Genomic DNA, 20,402 nt, shown 5'->3' with positions numbered 1-20,402 from the left:
AAAATATAACAAAATAAAATATACTCTATACAATACCAAGTAAATAAAAAAATTAAAATAACTAAAATCCGTACAATTTTTTAGTTCATTTAATAATTATGGAAAATATAACACAATAAAACACACTGTATACAAAATCAAATGAAGAAAAATAAAATTCGTATAAAATATAAATTATAAATCTTTATTTTATTCAGTATTTTTCTTCCGAAAATGTGAACTCATGAAGATTCGTTTTACAGTAAAATATTACCATCTACAATATGCTTTTGTCCGAGGCAATCTCAAGTCAAATTGTTAACATTTTAATTATTTAAATAATTCATTTTTATACAGGGTGTCCCACTAAGGAGTGGACAGCGCGATATCTCTTAAAGTATTGTCGATAAAAATATAAAAAAAATAGGGAATTGCATGGTTCGAGGGGGCCCATTTATTAGCGCGAACGAATTTTGTTTTCGATTATTATTTTAAAAGATACGATGGTCAAGTTCGGTTTTTCAAATGGAACTATTTTTTTTGAAGACCTGAGTTGATAGTGCGTTCCAAGATAAATTCAATAAGCTTTAATGTATACACTTTATTTCCACTGGTTTTTAAGATATTGCGCTTGCAAATTTACTGATTTTCACTGCAAGAAACCCCTCTGGAATGGCAAAAACCGGGGGCGGTCTTACTGGCGCCACGGGTGGCACTGCCTGTTGAAATGGATACTTACCTGCCAAAGGTCTACGCCAGAAATGGCAGGCCCAAAGGCTGGACAATTCTTTTCCGTCAGAAATGCTACTTAGGTAGGTATCGTTACTTTTATTTCGCACTTGCTTCTACGCTCGGATGGCCGGTTCTTTTGGGAGGGATGCAAGTTGGATTGGTTAGGTTAGGAGGAGTGAAAGTTGCTAGACTAAATTTCAACCATAGGGAGCAGATTGTATCAGAACCAATCCAACTTGCATCCCTCCCAAAAGAACCGGCCATCCGAGCGTAGAAGCAAGTGCGGAATAAAAGTAACGATGCGCTTCTCAACACCGCAGATGTACCTACCTAAGTAGCATTTCTGACGGAAAAGAATTGTCCAGCCTTTGGGCCTGCCATTTCTGGCGTAGACCTTTGGCAGGTAAGTATCCATTTCAACAGGCAGTGCCACCCGTGGCGCCAGTAAGACCGCCCCCGGTTTTTGCCATTCCAGAGGGGTTTCTTGCAGTGAAAATCAGTAAATTTGCAAGCGCAATATCTTAAAAACCAGTGGAAATAAAGTGTATACATTAAAGCTTATTGAATTTGTCTTGGAACGCACTATCAACTCAGGTCTTCAAAAAAAAATAGTTCCATTTGAAAAACCGAACTTGACCATCGTATCTTTTAAAATAATAATCGAAAACAAAATTCGTTCGCGCTAATAAATGGGCCCCCTCGAACCATGCAATTCCCTATTTTTTTATATTTTTATCGACAATACTTTAAGACATATCGCGCTGTCCACTCCTTAGTGGGACACCCTGTATATTAATTCTAGTATATAGAACCGGTTTTCGATTTTACAAACCTCAAAAAAGGCGGTATTTAAACTCGGTTTTTAAAAACCGAAAAACCCTAATAGATACTTTTTTTTAACTAATACTTTACAGAGGGGGTGGGGGGCGTGGTGCGGTCGCGTTGGTGATTATAATCCATAGATATCAGAAACGCACCCTCTTCCTACTTTTCTTGAAAAAAGTTATTTTACGTGATAGGATGGTTAAGGGGGTAGACACAGGTAATGCAGCTCGCTGTATACCGACAAAATGTGGCCCGAAACATTGGTTTGGGGGCATAAGTTGTTTGTCCTAATATGAGCAAATTTTGGACTGGGCGAGGTCTCATTCGAAAGATGAAGGTTCAATGCAGCCCGCTCTGGTCATGGTTGGACGAGATTGTGTTGATATCTAATAATATAAGTGATGAAAGTAGAGCAAAAGTCGACAAAATACACCCGCATGAATCCAAGTATTTTTAGGTCACTAAAAGAGTGTTGTGACTCAAACGAATACCACAGCTGGCTGCATTGAACCTTCCTCTTTCAAATGAGACCTCACCCAGTACAAAATCTGCTCATATAAGGACAGACAACGTATGCGCGTGATTGCATTCCCAAATACGAGTTCCGCCATATTGGCGATAATACAGAGCAAGTCACGTGACAAATTTAGTTGAGGTAGTGGATACGAGACGGCGCCTACTCGGGAGGACTGACAACGTGGAATCATAGCAAAACTGAAGTGTCAACTGGATATATGTGCCACAGTAAAAGCGTGATGCAGTCAATGTATCCACTTTCGTACGATTAGAGGTTAGGTTATATGCATTTTAGGCATACATTGACTATGAACTGCTGGGAACTGTATACATTTACTAAATTAACGCTTTTACAGTAACACATACATCACTTGAAATCGCTGTCGTATTTAAGTTATAATATAATGGCCACATTATTGGAAATAAAAAAAAGAGAGATTGAAACTTTTTTACTAATACTGGAAGTATTGATTCACTGATATCCTATTTTCAGAATATGGATGTTACAGTAATTATTTGAAATGTTGCTCTTACTATTATTCTTTTTTATTCTTCCAACTATTGTATAGAACATATATTAAGAATAGGACTCCAAATCAGTCAACATTTGACTCCCTGATCTTTTTTGTAAACCTTTATGGTCCTATCTCCTAAGTTAAATAGTCTTTAGTTAGTATTTAAAATGCAGACAGGATTAAAAAAAATAAAACTACATGAAATAATAGATGTGACTTATTCTAATTTCACTCAGCAAATACCTATATATTGAAAATAGGAAAACGTTTTTGTTTAGAGCGTAAAGTTTAATTTACAACACAATCGGCTGGTGAAATCCAGGGCACAGTGTAAAGGAATTTCAGCAGAAAGAAAAGAAAATTCGACACTGTATCATGTTTGCTCTCATTATGATTAGGAAAATGTTATCAATATTTGAAAAAAAAATGTTTATGCAGAAATAACTAAAGTAAAAAAGTTAAGCCCATATTGTTATTGAAAAATTGTTGTGTATCTGCAGGGTTGCCAGCAACATTATGCAGGACCACTTATTTAGCGGAGAGGAACACCCACAGGAGTGGTGGTAATGTGTGCGTCAGCAACGTCGTCACGCATACGTTACCACCGCTCCTGTAGGTATTCCCCTTCCGCTAAGTAAGTGGTCTTGCATAATGTTGCTGGCAACGCTGTGTATCTGGTTAGCAGACCGAGGCGCTGGCTTTATTTCTCAGCTGCTGTGACCACCGCTGCTGTTATCTCCTTCTCTTTTACGACCCATCGACAGCGACAAAGTAACCGCGAGCCACCGCGAGCATCGGAGAATACTGTTCGCTGAATACCTATACCTACTTACATCCTACAAATTAAATTTCGAACCGAGGGACGATGCGAAGAGAATTTACTGAATACGTGTAACACTATCTTATTTTAAATCTTTTATTACTTATGAATTAGCGTTTGGGATTTTGGTGAATCTTGTATATGTTGTAGTCTTTAGTGATATATAAACGTATGTCAAAGGTTTTTAAAAAATTTCACAATTGTGGAAATTGACTTTTTTTCATTAAATTATAACTGTTGAACTAAGAGGCAGATAAGAATGAGCTTTTGGATGCTTCCAGTGGGGAAATAAGAGTACATAATAACAATTATGACACTTAAAAAAAACAAATTTTAGACCATTTATTTTGAAATTGTTCTCAACAAATGCAATTTTATACTACCAGGACACTGTTTAAAAATTTGAAAAAATGAGGATATAGGCCTACTTGTGCTCTATACGGACACGTTTTTAGAAACGCGGAGACTTTGAAATTGGTCGCATGCAAATTAATTGAATGCGACGCTGCGTCGCTCAGCACCGGCTCGTCTGGTTGGGCCGTGAGTACTACAATATGGAACTATCTATTTCTTTAATTCCTAACCTTGCGTTTCCTAGAAAGTCATTGTATACCATATGGTTGTATTTGTCGAGCCGATGCTGGGCGACACAGCGTCACATTCAATTAATTTTCACTTGGCCAATTTTAAAGTGTCCGTATTTCTGAAAACGGGTCCGTAAAAGGGACAAATAGAACTATACCCTTATTTTTTCAAATTCTTAAATAGTGCCCCGCTATTAAATCATGGCATTTGTTTGGAAAAATTGCAAAATAAATTTTAAAAAATTTGTTTGTTTTCGTGAAATAATTTTTATTAGGTACTCTTATGTCTTCATTGTAAGCACCCAAAGGCTCATTTTGATCAGTTTGTTAGTCTAACAGTTATAATTTTTTGAAAAAAGTTAACATTACATTTTAAAGAGCTGTAAGATCCAAAATCTTTGACATTTTGAAAAATCCGTCGAGATATGCTTATATATCCCTAAAGACTACAACATATCCAAGTTTCATCTAAATCTGAAATGTTACTCCGAAAAGTGTCCGATTTCGCATGGAATGAACCACGTATTTCACAGGGCTCAGAAATACCGTTTCAACTACAACAAATGCAGGGTGCAGGAGGTACCCCTTCCATGACGCCGACCGGACTACTGAAAATGCGCAGCCTGAATGAGCGTGATTGCTACATGGTTGGCTCCTTAAAGTGACAGAAAATATAACCTATGTATATGCTATATGACAATAAATGTTTAGTGGCTATTTCGTTCTTTTACGCGACATTTGTGAACCTTTTATCATCCTTCCAAAACACTATTATTACGCCGAAACAGAATCTTTAGGAAATCGGGTATAGCATATAGGTTATATTTTCTGTCACTTTGTGGAGCCATCCATATAATAATTACGCGCATCCAGCCTGCGCATTTTCAGGAGCGGATTTTCTGTCCTCAAAGTGACAGAAAATATAAACTATATGCTATACCCGATGTCCTAAAGATACTGTTGCGGCGTAATAATAATGTTTTGGAAGGATGCTAAAAAGTTCACAAATGTTTCGTAAAAGAACGAAATAGCCACTAAACACTCCTTGTCATATAGCATATACGTAGGTTATATTTTCTGTCACTTCAAGGAGCCGACCACATAATAATCACGCGCATCCAGCCTGCGCATTTTCACTAGTCCAATTCAACATCCAACACAATTTTATATATAATGTTTGTTCATAACTGCTTTCTGCATAGGACTAACCTAACAAACTTCATTTTCTGGGGACATCCCCTCATCTACTTTCCCTTTTCACTTATAATTCCTTACTGCTAACGTAGAATATTGTACCATAAGCACATTTCAAGTAATTAAAATGTAGAATGAATTTTCTACGTTTGCAGTACCAGCCGACTTTCCGTTTAAATTTTTATAAGTACAACGCTACAGCTGAGAATTTCTTTCCTTATTCAGAATAGAATACGGAAATAGCAAACAGCTCCCTCTCGCGTGCACCAGGCAGCGGCGTATCTATGGGTAATACCATCTCAGTGCAGAAAAAACCTGCTGTAATACCGACCTGCCAAATCGGTCAGGTCACGTGACATGTCTACCTCCTTAAGTACATACGTATGGGTGCTAGTAAATTTATGCATTCGCTGAATTAATGCTTTGACTGTAACGTATGTACCATTCACGATAGTTTATCAAAATGTGAAAGAATATAGTTTTTTTAATGCCTTAGTTGCATGTAACAATATTCTATTTTTATACCCATCTTCCCACGTCTATGCGTGTTATCTTATTTCATTCACAGTTTGAACTTACGAAAACCTTCTCATTCGTTACATATTGTCTTCATGCAAATGTATTTCTTTCTTATATGGTAAGCGTGAAATAATAGACACTTACCTATATGTTGAGTATGTGGAATACCTGCTACAATAATTTCTCCCTATACGGAACAGAGTTTCTTTTGAATACAAGAACATGTTTATCACCTCCAAGCAAGGCGATCACTTTTGGAACCAGCTGCCTCTTTCAAAGCGAAGAGCCGACGGCTTAAGGTGAATTCTAACGGCGCATGGCTCGGCGAGTCTGGCCGAGCTTCAGGCCAGGGGTCCTAGGAAAAGTCTACACGTAGTGGAGGGGGGACCAACCTTTGCGTCGATTGGTTTCGAGACAACACCTATCTTGGCGTCGATCATTTTGATCTCACGATGTCATCACGCGCTTGCATGACGTGTTCCCCCTCCACTACGAGTAGGATTTTCCTACTAGCCCTGCTTCAGGTTCTCCGAGCCACGCGCCGTTGGAGTCGACCTTATTTAAGAACCGGAGCGCGTGGCAACGACGAGTCACCTAGTGACGAAAACAAATTTTAGATATTCTTGGTTTCATTCTTTTGAAAATATTTTGAACATATTAATGAGATTTTGCTGATGAAAATAAGCAAACGCGACGTGATTTAGGTAATTTTTAGCTATTTTCGTGCAACGAATCGAACGAGATATCCTGACATCTGAGTGGCCTTTAATTGGTCAAACCAAACGAAGAATGCATTTACATTTCGCGCACTTTTTCTTTCTCATTCGTTCTCTTTTCTGCCGGCGAAGCAGAAAACGGAGTCAGTGGGTGACATCAATAAGTACCTAAAGGTGAATGCTCATGACAAATCGCGTGACAAAATGTAGTTCTACACACGATGAAAGAGACGTCGTCTCGTGAGAGTTTCTTCTATCGAAAAATGATTGCACTATTCGCTATACACATTGCTAAAATTTTTTATGTTTCAAACATTTCTCCATTGAATTTCATATGATTTCATATCATGAGTTTCATAACATTTGATTGCGGAAACTCAAAAGATTGTATACCAGTGTATATTTATTTTCTAGGAGGGTTACAAGTATCGGGAAATCCTTTGGAATGTGACTGCGAAATCGCTTGGCTTAGCTTGTGGTTACGAAGGTGGCTTCGAGAATCTCGACAAATCCATACAGCTTCCCAGTCAGATGCCAGACAACTGAGAACGATTGCCGGGAGAGCTGTTTGTACCGAAACGACGCCGTCTTATTCATCTGACAAAGTTTTATTAACCCTAGGGACACCTCACACCGCCTGCCAAGCTTCCGCGCTTAGCTCCGGCAACTATGAGAAACTCGCCACCACCTGGTTAGCTATAGTCGACGTTATTTTTCTAACGATAATATTTAATTGAATTGAATACTAGCAAAATCAATCTTTACAACCATTGAGATACTTTCAAGTTTAATCAATGTTACACAATTTTTAGAAAAATTATGGTAATCGAATTGTCACTGCATTTGAGAGAAGAATAGAATGGGGATATTTCTGTAAGTTGATTCTGCTAAACTTTCACATTTATGTAATTTGGGCGCTACCAACAGTTTTAGAAAACATTTAAATCTAATAAACCTGTATTGTTTCTTAATTAACTATCTTTATTAGATTTCACTTTGCCTTACAAAAGATGACAAGTCTTTTCAGTTAACCGTTTTCCTTTACGAACACTTAGGTGCGTTTCCCATTATTTAAATGGAAACCTACGAATTTATTTTCCCAAATAAGTTTTCAGAAATTATCTCTTCTTTTAACTGTAATAAACAAATGACATTTGTATTACATGTATTTTATAAACATTATTACAAAATGTCCCGACTAATAAGAAAAGAAAAAGGAATTGACTGTTAGTTCTAGAACTTAATGTATACGCGCAAATGGTGTTATCTTTATTAATGACAATGAATTTAATAGTGTTCATTCAACAATTTATAATTAATAATCGTTTAAGAAAATTTTGTACTGTAAAACTTTGTCCTTAACTGCAATATGCGGATCAACTTAGTTTAGTAATTATGTTAGCACGTAACATAAATTTGAAGGTATGTATTAAATACGCGTAACTATTAAATGATACTATTACGAAACCGCAACACTGATTTTGATTGGTGATTAGAGAGAGAGAGAGCAGGGAAGAGTTAAGGAATTTATCCCGAAATCTGATACTACATTAGTGTGGAAGAATGTAAGATTCTAAACTGGCAATGAGTGATATGAACTCTATATAGCATTCCACCTAAGAGTAAACCTGCTCGTACGGATTTGTGACCGCTCTGCGCAGCTCCTACGGATCTGACACATGCGATTTATCGTAGCGCTATCCCTGTCCGTTTTCCACCAATCAACAGTAGGTATATGCCTGCGTGGAACAAGTCTACTGTTAACTGGAATGCAGTATAATCTTTGCAGAAGTGAACTTCTTGCAGTTAATATACAGGGTTTTTTTAATGGATTTCCACCCCCCGCCCCTTCTGTAGTTAAGTAGGTTAAGACAGAGACAGTCATGAGCGCGTATCCCTAGACACATTTTCTTAGCGTTGGTCAATTCACATTGCCGGGACATTACTTACGCATCATTAATTGCCTGGAAACCGATACAGCACTCCATGGTAGCGCCTAATTGTCGTAGTCCTGAGACATTGAAAGTTTTGAATATTCGAGATCCTCGTTTTAGTATTTTTGAGATTTGTGTCGAACATGGGTGATCCTCGCTTACACTATAGAAAAATGAGTGGCATAGCGCTTATAAACTATCTCTGAATGTTTAAAAAATTTCTGTTTACTGTGACCCCTTTCTCTTTCTCTGCCAACACTCTTACATCTTGTAGAATATAGATGAATGTTGGTTACAGACGTGACCATATAAAGACATTAAGAATTTAGACATTGTCTACGACTAACGTTTCTAGGATGAAAACTACTGTGGGACAAGGGAATCCGGACATTTTTCGGAAATGAGCAATAAAATTAACCACAAAGTGTCCAAGTGAATGTGTGTAATTTTTGTATATACATACTGAATTTATTTGTTGTTCTTAAAGATTAATGTTTTTACTTAAGACTATAAACGTAGATGAACGACTAACAATCAGAAGGTGATAGTAGATTTTGTATCATTATTTTATACCACTATTCTTATCCGACTTATTGTTAGAACAAAACAAGGACGAGCCTGGACCGTATGAACAGAAGTGCAAACAATAAATTGTGATTTTTTATGTGAAGTTATAAAGAAAACGGAAGAATTAGTTGATGCTACGTATAGTTTACTTCCCTATCACAATATTAATATTACAAATAAGACTCAAATTTTAAGATTCTTTACAAACGAGAGAAAAGTCTCAAGGTTCTTTTACTTCGACGAATTATTTTTTATTTACAATAAATTTGACATGGTAATGAAATAATGTGCATTTTGCAAGAATTACAAAAAATAAGAAGCGTGTGTGCACTGTGCACAAGTTTATACAAAATAGAGGGAGGAAAAAGAAATATTTTTAGAAAAGAAAGAGAAATCAGGGATGAAATCGACTAATGAATGAAATAGGATGAAATGAAAAAGGAAAGAAGAATACAGAAGGAGGATTAAAATAGAGAGCAGAAATTGAAATAGAAGATGTTTTTGAAACGCGTCAATGTCATTGTCATTTTATGCGACGAATCCTGAATATCAATTTATAAAATTACTACGTCGCATATATTCTCGCATTTTATGATACAACTTCGAACAACAGAAAATACCCCTGAGCTTTTTCTTGTGCTTTTCTTTACACTGGCGGTGCCTGCGTATGCTGCAAACAACCTTCGACGTTTTCCGGCCAGTCGCAAACATTTTCGTTCGGATTGAATACTAAATTGACTGGGCAAGGCATGTGATGCTTCCTCTCACCCTCACACATGTAATACATTGTGCAGTCGTTTTTGTCCGGATGATAAGATATATGATTGTCTTCTTCGTCACAAGTCACTTCGTTTGCTGCAACAATCAATATCACAATTTTTATTATTCATTTTACATTATAAATATTTTGCAATTTTTAAAACTGTCAAGCTGGATTTACATCGTTTGGAATTATTATGTTTTTAATACGTAGGGTGTTCGACTACAGGTGGCTATTCTTTTAGGTGTTGATTCTACTGGCTAAAATAAGGCGAAAATCAAGAATGAAGAAATTGCATTTGAGATTTCGTTTCCGAGTTATTAATTGTTGAAAATACGCGTCAAAAGCATCTTGTGAAAGGGACGTATTGTTAGAATACAGGCACGACAAGGGGAGTGGTCATCTAGAAAGACCCACTTATCTCGCAGTTGAAGTAATTGACCCGCGCTAGCGTGAACTTGTAAAATGGCAACAGCGCCTCACGGACGCATTCCACTACAACCATGCACCAGCCCAGCGGAGAGCTACCAGCGGCCGCTGGACAGCAGTGATGCCCGAGCTCCGAAAATTTTAGGATGGTCCCTTTCAAATTAACGTCGCAAAGAGCTATTGGGAATTTCCCGGCCAAGGTAATCGAGCCGCGCGCTCCGCCTTTATGATCGCTTTACCACTCGCACCCCAAGATTACTGTAATGAGGTTTGAAAATAATGTCGACTGATCTCGTACCCGTCTCAATTTAAAAAATTGTGGCTACGACAGGGTTGACCACGACGCTATACCCTTGTAGGGAGAGATTTTTCGCCACCTGCGTGTAAAAGTAACAATAATAGCGCATCGTTCCATAAAATGACATTAACGGAAGCCGGTATAGGCGTGGCGTTTAGTAGCTAAAACATTCAGACACAAAAATTCTAGAAAAAAATTCAAACATCGCTACAATCGAAGACACGTCCCATTAGATACCCCTTACGTCTGATCTAGGCATGCACTGCATTAAGGATAAAATCATAAAAAAGAAAACCAAAACAATAAATTCTGAGGTCTGCAGAACTAACACATAATTGAATAAAAATTTAATTTCTCAATTTCTGAAAGTAATGATATAGAAACAACTAGCCTATTGTTTATCAACACCACGAATTTTAAAGACAGCATTAAATACAGTATCAAATAAACAGTTTGCAAAAACTTTTTACAATAATTATAGTTAAAAAAATCCTAGAAAAAATTAAGTAAATATAAAATATGTTAAATTATCCATCATTAAGAGGAAGTAATTGTTTCTCATTTTTCGGCTCAAATTGCATTCCAATATCTTTTATAGTTCAAAAGTTATACGAAAAAGGCCCCAAATTTTTCAACCCGGGCCGGGAAAATCTGAATAGCTCTTTGCGACATTAATTTGAAAAAGACCATCCCAAAATTCTCGACGCTCGGGCATCACTGCTATCCAGCGGTCGCTGGCAGCTCTCGGAACGTCGGGACGGTGCATGGTTGTAGTGGAATGCGTCCGTGAGGCGCTGTTGCCATTTTATCTGTTCGCGCGAGCGCGGGTTGCAGGATAAAACGCTGACCCTGTACAACACTGCGCGTCAAGTGGGTCTTTCTAGATGCCAACAGCACTGTCCCCGCCGTGCCTCACGGATACTAAATTCATCCTATGGGGGCCTCCAGACGCTGATGTTAGTGAATTCTTAATATTGCAGTGAAACATTGATACTACATGCATCTTGCATCTTGCTCACCAGCCAGGAGGGTGAGCAAGATGCCAATTCCATGAAACCTGGGAGTCAATGCACGTATCAATGTTTCACTTTAACATGTGTCAACGTCTGGAGGCCCCTTAAGAGTGGACCTACGCCCCCACCGATTTAAGGTACTGTCTCATTTTTGTTATGATCCGAATCGATCGAAGCGTCCCCAGTAAACAAACGGACCCTAATGAAACTACTGCGGTCGATAAAAAGAACTTGTGCAGAGATGACATCTACTGGTACTCTGGGTAGACGAATTTTGTACGTATAGTTGCCACATGTTCCGTTCTCTCTGTCTCTGCCGCGCTATTGTCACAGAGTTCTCTCTTTTTATCGAGAAGTCTTGAAAGAATACGGCATGAGAGCTGCGTCTACACTGCATTCCACTTTGGAGCGGACTCGTTCCGCGCAGGGATATACTGTTGATTGGTAGGAAACCGGCAGGGAAAGTGCTACGACCAATCGCAAAAGTGCAACGACCAATAGCGTGTGTCAGATCCGTGGCAAATCGGTAGAGGCGTAGGTCCGCTCTTATATGGAATGGAGTGTAGCGTCAGAGGTCTTATTCGACGGTTCGAATAGACGTTCTTCGAATAAAAAAAATTATCTTTCGCCGTCGAATAAATTTACTCCAAATAAATTTATTCATCCGTGGTGTTTGGAATAATGATAAGTCGTGTTATTTGAAGCTTCGAATAACGGATAAACATAAAGCATCTTTTATTCGAGTTTATATTAACAATTTTGGATTTAGGGTCCAAACACCGTACCCACAAATCTCGTGTCGATCGGCCACTGGGGCCATTCGGAAGTACAGCCTATTTCTGTGCCAACTGGGAAATAATAGATATTTTTAAAGTTTTTATTAAACTTATTAAAATTATTTTGTAATAAATTCCTAATTATGTGTTTTTTGTATGTATGTGCATTGCAAAAACAGATAAAATATTTTTGACCAGTTTTATTATACAAGTACTCCTATGTACACCGGTCTCTTGTGTTGCGTAAACAACTTCTTTGACTAAAGCAGGCTTGGAAATTTAGTGCTCTTTTCTGCCCAGTTTCAGATGCAACGTCCTCATTCTCCCGCCATGCGGCTTGGCCCCCGCGGTTGCTTAGCTTCTGGGAGCTTCTCAGGCGCGAACCATATGAATCGCGTGTAGCGCATTGCGCCGACACCCGTATCAATAGGTTTCCATATCACCCGTGGGGTACAATTTTCGATGCGTTTTTTTTTGTCAGTGGTATCCCCTGTAGGCCTATTCCACTCTGTCGCGTGATAAAAAATAGATTGGAAAAAAGCCCTTTACTGTCAAAATTTTACACATTTTTGGGGAAACTAGAGTTTCACGTATGTCTAGACATGCTGAGTAAATAAAAAATGTAGTCTAAACGTGCGCAAAAATCTAATTTTCCCAAAAATATTTAAAATTTTGAGAGTAAAAGGCGTTTTTCCCATCTATTTTTTATCACGCGACACAGTGGAATAGACCTACAGGGGATATCAGTTTTTTCAGTTTATTCACTTTCTCCCGCCGCGCGTCTCAGCCCCCACGGCGGTAGAAAGAGGGCGTTGCCGCTGAAACTCGGCCGAAAAGAGCACTTAATTCCCAAGCCTGGACTAAAACACTATTTCGAGCAATTGCACGAAATGGTAACAACAGAAACATGCAGTATGGGACTCGCAAAAGCGATTACGGGAACGCATTATGAAATCATGTACTCCATTATCCTGTAGAACAGGGTTGACTAACTGATGGCTCACGGGCCACCGGGGGCACCTCCGCCTTGCTGCCACGCTAAACGGCCCCCTCCATACCTCACCGACTCTGACGATCGCAGTCAAAAAGAGAAGGAAAGAAGGAGGAATCCACTGCGATCGTCAGTGTCTGGTAGGTATGGAGGGGGCCGTTCAGCGTAGCAGCAAGGCTAGGAGCTCCCGGTGGCTCGCGAGCCACCAGTTAGTCAACCCTGCTGTAGAATAGTAATAATGATCAATTAAGTAAACGAATAATCTAGTGCGTAAACGGCATAAAACGTATGAATACTTACGATCTTTGGTGGTGTACCTTCCGCTTTTCAAGTTGCTTTCATAAGGGCCATCATATTCTAGTTTTACTTTGTACTCTTGCAATTCTTTTTTCATGGCTTTGATCAACGGATATTTTCCAGCTCTGCAAGTTCCTTTAAAGTCATCCATATCCACTGACCATATCATTATACCTCCAAAACCCTCTTCTTTTAACCATTGCATCTAACGTAATCAAAGACACAAGATTTTATCATAATCATCTATAAGTGGAGAAAAATATTTCTTTGAAAAAGATTCTCAGAAAAAAATGAAAAGTACTAGTGTTAAAATGAACTGTATATGGTAAAATATGCGCTTAAGAAGGGTCAATACCTCACTTGCAGGGCAAGCGGCGAGAGGGGTAAGCCTATACTTATACATGGGAGCTCTGCAGTGATACCAATCTTAGATAAAAAAAAATATGTAAACAAAAATGTTATTTACATGTCTATTCCTAATCAAATTATTACTACATATTTTGTTTTGGAATTCAATTAAACAAAAAGTATGTTTAATGCAGCTAGAAACACAATATTTTCATTAAAAGTAGCGTAAAATATGTGAGTGAAATGCGGCAACCAACTTTTCATCTCACACTTGTGGCGTCCTTTTGTGCGTTCGTTCCGGATCGCAACAAATTACTAAATACAATAAATACATGTCTACAACTTAGTAGTGTTTTTACTAATTTTTACTGTATGCTTTGTACAAGTATACGTTGTATAGACGAGTTACAGCGTTGCCACGTGTCAAATAGTTCCTTCAGGCAATTCCAAAATATGAGCACATTGCTGTTCATTTAGTCAATTATTTAATAAATCGGTACGGTTCATGTCCGATTTTCTTTTTTAAAATTTCACAGGAATATTTAAGCTTTTCATTGCAAACTTTTTTAAAACTTTCTCATCTTTTTGGAGGACTCTGTGTAACATTTTATAGAAATTTTATTACTTCTCCCATAACAGCCTGTGTATAACTTCGATTTCAATTTTTTCAAAAACTGCGCAGTCAATCGACTTAAAATTTTGACACAATGGGAACTACACTTTGAACATTAGATTAAAACACTTTTCAAAGATTTCTTATCATTTTTTATCTGGTATCGAACCTCTTTAAGGGGGGTTTTCGCTTTATTGGGCCGAAAAATTGGTAATTTTGTGTGAATTTTTTGTACAAAAACGTTTCGACAAATTAATTTAAGGTTTGGCATACTATTTTATTGTATTTTGAATTATTATTCTAAATTTTTGTTTGAAAATGAAAGAAAACGTGGCAGATACACAGAGAGTGTTGAAAAATAATCGGGTGGCCCTGGCGTTGATGAAAAGTATTGTAAGGTTTATCCGAAATACAAAAAGGAAAAGAGATACTTAAACTATATGAATGTGGTGTAAGCTACCGACACACGCGCGAAAGGTTTTGCCCCTTCTCTTGGGGTTGTAAGGCCCAATGAACTCTGTGGTACGCGGTGCCTGCGGCTTCATCACTCGCCAAATTATTTTTAAGTGACTGTTTATAATTGACGCGATGGAAAAGGGATCTTGCTGGTCCGTACGATGACCAAACAAGAACACGAATGTATTTATGTTCTGATAGTCTTAGTCATGAATGCTTGACAAGACAAAGTGTACTAATCCGTACGACGACTTGAACAAGAGAACTGGTTTTGACTACGAGTCCGAATCACGAATCGTTGACTGTACCATAGAGTGTCAATCGAGTTCTACCGAGAGACAAGTGAGTTCACTTGCGAGACGATTGAGTTCCCTTGCGAGATGATTGAGTTCACTCAAGAGACGATTGAGATCAGTCCCTGTTCACCTGTTCGACGTCGAAGGTAGACAAAACATTAGAATTTCAGGGGGAGCCAAATTGCTGATTGGGTAGCTTTCCCTTTGAGAGGAGGAACTTTCCTTCCGCGATTTCGGCGGGGAAGGAGCAACTTTCTCCTTTTTGGTAACTTAGCGGAGGAAATATCAAACATTTGGGTAGCAAACCTAGTCAGGTTATTTGGCCGAAGCGTTTCGCCAGGGTCGCGGTTTATGACCGTATTGTCCGGCGAGTCAGTGGTGGATGACGGTATGCGCCGGTCCCTGGTTACCATAGACCACCCGCTGACAGAGCAATTCACTGGATTATTTTAGAACGAAGACAGTCAAAATTTCCTCATAAACGGCACGATGTCGATTGCCTCTTGGTCATCTGGTAGACAAATTGGTTCCAACGAAAGCTTCGAGAACAAGCAATTGTCTACCGTAAAAGATGTTGAATTTTCGCCTCGCTCTGAGCCCGCCTTTGTCTCGTAAGACGGAACATGTGATTATGGGTGGTAGTAGACGCATTAGGAAAAATAAAAAAATTTAAAGTGGCAACCTCTTGAAGAAGATGAAGCGCCCTAATTTGAGTCTAAAAAAGGTTTTGCCCCAAAATCGGAAAAACTTCTTTAAATAAAAAAGGAATGGTAGCAGACAGTAATAAATCCACTACCACAGATAGCCACATTCATATAGATTAAGAATTTATTTTCCTTTTCGTGTTTCATATAACCCTTACAGTACTTTCTGTTGACGCCAGGACCAACCGATTTTTTTTCGACGTTCTCACAAGGGAACACCGCGAACCCGCACTCACCGATTGGAACGCAACTTTATGGGTTTATAGAGTGACTCAAGACAAGAGCAACGGTGTGTTTCATTTGGGCCATATTGCCTTTTAAGGGGGTGAAAATTAACCTCAAAGTCAAATTGGCACTTCCACTTTTTCGCGTATAACTCTCAAAGTACAACAGACAGAAAAAATGTTTCAGACAAATGTTTAATGGCGCAAAAAGCGCTACAAACTTGTGTTAACAAAATTTTTGAAAAAGTTTTTTCTTAAAAAAAATGTTACCTCACGTTATTTCAAACAAATTTTATATTTACATAATAACTAAAAATATAGGGTGTTTTTTTGTGAATTCCACCATGTAGATGACTTGTATAATACATCATCGGCTTATGCAGTTACACGATGGCAAGTACACGGTGCGCACGGTTAACGCTCACAACACATAGTAAGTTGCATAATAAGACTCGTGCTGGTTCCTGCAGACCTTAATACATGACGGTGACAAATATGATAATATTCAAAGATACTAAAGTGTATTATGTATAATCTATTACTTATAAAATATAGAAGATATTGCAACTTATCGTGCTATTTTTAATGGTATTCATATTTGTTTTGTAGAAGGTACAATTAATCATTTGATAAAAGTGTTGATACAATTATCATATTTGTTTCGCACGAGGTACATTTAGCACGATTTTATTCCTATCTTTCTGTCTCCTTATAAATACCAAGTTTTCGTTGCTCAACTTCATACTCGTTGTCACTGGCATTCTTTTAACTGCAAGCAGTACAAGTTATCGATAAAATGGTGGTAACTGCTCTACATATATCTACATAGAATACTGCTGCCTCCTATCAATCATAGGGAAGTCGATTTACATTGTGCAACAAAATTAAACTTTTTTCTGTTCTGTAACATTCAATAACCGTTTCTTATAGATGTTTGTGCGCTGAAAGCGAATCCGCAAACCGTTTATCGCCATCGCCCTCAGTTTTCGAGAAATTCGATTTTGAAAAAAATGATAATTTTCAAGTTTGAACATCTTTTGTTTTCAAACAGTAATAGTTATTTGGTTGCTCATTCAGTCAAATTATTCTATGAACCCTCGTGAACACGATATAAGTTATTATTTAATAATAAACATTTAAATATGTTTAAACAACGATCAAAGGGAAAAGGACACCCGAAGTGCACTAATTTTTGCAGATATCTTGCAATATATTTTAAAAACTAAGGGTCTAGGAGAAAATTTGATTACTCCACGCGTTGCAGCAGAAATTTTTCTTTCGGAAACCACCACCAGAAGTGGTAAGTCACGTTTTGTTTTCAATACAGAAGCGAAATAATTTGGCACAATGTGTGCTGTCGACAGTAGTACTCACGCGCGTTAAGCAATTGACGCTGAGCGGCAGTGTATCGCGCGCCGCCGTTGACTACCATTGTCGACGCCACAAGTTTTGCCAACTTTTTCGCTTCTGTATTGAAAACAAAATGTGTCTTACAACTTCCGTTGATGCTTTCCGAAGGAAAAATGTCTGCCTGTATTACTGTTTCGACACTGTCACGTCCCGGGAGAAGGTCTTTTTAGGGGAATGACATAGTTGGGATAGATCGGGAGGAAGCCTTGGCACGAAAACTAGTTTCGCGACACAAGGCTAGTTGAGGGAGTTTAGGCACGAAAACCAGTTTCGCGGCACAAAATGAGGCAGGAGTTAGGCACGAAAACAAGTTTTGTGGCACTAGGAACGATGGGAGTTAGGCACGAAAACAAGTTTCGCGGCACTAGGAACGATGGGAGTTAGGCACGAAAACCAGTTTCGCGGCACTAGGAACGATGGGAGTTTTGGCACGAAAACCAGCTTCGCGGCACAAGCAACCAGGGAAGGTAAAGCAGTAATCAAGCACCAGAGTCACACCCGTTAGACACAAGCATGGGTATTTAAAGTCCTGATAATTGGATTTACCGTTGCATTAATATAAGAAACCTCGCGTTATATTTCTTTGTAATAGAGGTAACGGTATGGTCGTACAAGGCCTATACGAAAATAAGCCTTGTAAACACTGTAAGAAATCCCGGAGTTCGCGAACCGAGATCAGCTGTTACAGTAGCTTGTTATGATTCGGTAATTCCGTAACCGAAGGATCACTAAAATAATTCGAAGCGTTATTTAGAATAAGAACGTTTATTCAGTTTAAAGCACGAGTATATGCAATGCACTGTTAATGCGATAGCGGTAATATTATAATAATGCGTGGGACGTTAAGCATTGGCACGTAACATGTATATAAACGGTAAGCAATAGCAGTATGTATGGGCATGAAATATGTGAGTACTAGAAATTGATAAAGATATGAAATACAAAAGCAGTTAGCAATAAACAATGATACAAGAATGCGATAAGCATAAGCAATAAATGAGATAGAAATGCGATAAGCAATAAAGAAAAATATGAAAGGCGAGAGCAATAGTTACAATATAAGTGGTGGTGATATTCAATAATAAAATAAGTAATTATAGTCGCTTACAATGGATGTCGAAGGTAAATTGCTCGTTGAGCGTAGTCGCACTGAATTTAACACTGGTTTTGCAAAATGTCACTTCCTTTGAAATGTTTCCGTAGAAGAGAGCTACGGCCTCTGGGGCCCTTGTATTTATACGGTGTTTAGGTATTTAGGGGTGTGCGCGGTATGCACCGTGACTCGTGCACGAAATATGCGTCACAATAGGACTTCCGGGGTTTTTATGAAGGGCATTCGAAAAGGACTTCGCAATATTATTTCCGGGGTTTTTATGAGGGGCGCTCGAGAAGGGGGACTCAAACTAGTTAAATGTGGTTTGCGTGTTTTCATTGGAACGAGGTAAGAGTGGCTTTGACTCGGTTGGTCGTAGGGAGGTCGTGAGACGTAGTCTCGATATAAGAGGGTTTTTAGGACGAGGGACTTGTTTAGACTATGAAGGTGAGGAAGGAGATCGTGCCTCGAAGGGGATTTAGAACACATGCAGTTTTACGCACATTTTTTTAGTGCACATCAGGATAGCGCACAGCAAAGTTTCGCATACAAAATAGTACATAGGAAGATAGTACACATATAATTTAGAACATATGCAGCTTAACACACATTTTATTTAGTGTACAACCGGATAGCACGGTAAACTTACCGATGAACTGGGCCCTCGCCGATTTCGATGACCTTGACATATGTTGTCAAAAACATATGAAAAACTTTTGGCATAATATATTGAAATCTGTTTCAAAGCCGACGGTATTAGTATTGGTTGGAGCTAAATTAGGGCGGGGAGCGCGCGCCCGCTCGCAGGCGCGTAAAGCATGGTAGTGAACCGATGTATGTGTTAAACTCGGTAATTGTAGTGTTAAGTAAAGTTTGTTGCGAATATCTCGTAAACCAAAGCCCACCGCCAAAAAGTTTAAAGGGAAATGTTCAGAATGATGACCTTGACAACAATACCGATATTGAGCTCGTCGCAGTCTCATTTGGAACATCCCCAAAGTCACATCGGTTCGCTACCATACTTTTCGCGCTCGCGAGCGGGCACGCGCCTCCCGCCCTAATGTAGCCCCAACCAATACTAATACCAGTGCTGTCCAAGGTCGCTCCCGCGGGAGCTTGGGGTTCTCCCACTCTCGTCCGCGTTGTCAGGGATACCGCGCGACGCTAACCGCGAAGACGCTAGCCCGGCTAACCGGTCATGACAGCCTTCGTAGCGCCGCGCGGTCTCCTTGACAACGGAAGGCACGCTGTGCGAGAGGAAGATTGGAAGGGGAAGCCTACGCTAGACAGCGCTTGCTGTGCACTATCCTGATATGTACTAAAACAATGTGCGTTAAACTACATGTGTTCTAAATTGTATGCGCATTATATTCTATGTCCTATTTTGATGTACGTTAAATTGCATGTGTAATATTGTACTGTGTAATATTGATATGGAGCCTACTAATGCATAATTGTAGAAAACAGTATTTCCTAATACATCAAAGATAGTGAACATATTTAAAACAGGCAGAGTTACTATTCTACCCTGTATAGTTAAACTTAATCGAAGAAATTTGCTAGATTTGTCTTCTAATAGAGAGGTGATTATTTACCAATCATGATTATGATTATTCTTACCTTATTTATGAGACTTCTTTCATCATCAAATCCAACCCACTGATCATCTCTATACGCAAAAGGTACTTGTTGTTCGCTATCCCAGACTAGAGTAGTATTATCTTCGCTTAGGAAGCCACATACCTACATATTTCATGACATTATCTTGAGTATGTGACGTTAAATGAAGACCA

The 20,402-nt window shown here is 38.7% G+C and overlaps 2 protein-coding genes across 10 annotated transcripts in view; one reads left to right on the top strand and one right to left on the bottom strand.

Annotated features, from left to right (window-relative positions):
- Positions 1-9,743, top strand: part of LOC143368024 (uncharacterized) — a 113,401-nt gene extending 103,658 nt beyond the window's left edge. For 7 of the 9 annotated variants that reach the window (XM_076810355.1, XM_076810354.1, XM_076810350.1 and 4 more), the window contains one exon: positions 6,815-9,743. In XM_076810355.1, the coding sequence (XP_076666470.1) occupies positions 6,815-7,137 (323 nt within the window). In that variant the 3' untranslated portion in view covers positions 7,138-9,743. The remainder of the gene's footprint in view (positions 1-6,814) is intronic. The other 2 variants (XM_076810352.1, XR_013085124.1) reach the window with 2 other exon arrangements.
- Positions 8,762-20,402, bottom strand: part of Cht7 (chitinase 7) — a 127,758-nt gene continuing 116,117 nt past the window's right edge. The window contains exons 14-16 of the mRNA XM_076810373.1: positions 20,230-20,352; positions 13,469-13,670; positions 8,762-9,756 (exon numbers count right to left, since the gene is read on the bottom strand). Coding sequence (XP_076666488.1) covers positions 9,548-9,756; positions 13,469-13,670; positions 20,230-20,352 — 534 coding nt within the window. The 3' untranslated portion in view covers positions 8,762-9,547. The remainder of the gene's footprint in view (positions 9,757-13,468; positions 13,671-20,229; positions 20,353-20,402) is intronic.

This window comes from Andrena cerasifolii, chromosome 4 (genome assembly GCF_050908995.1).
Source record: "Andrena cerasifolii isolate SP2316 chromosome 4, iyAndCera1_principal, whole genome shotgun sequence".
Taxonomy (NCBI): Eukaryota; Metazoa; Arthropoda; class Insecta; order Hymenoptera; family Andrenidae; genus Andrena; species Andrena cerasifolii.
This window is presented reverse-complemented; position numbering and strand designations above follow the sequence as displayed.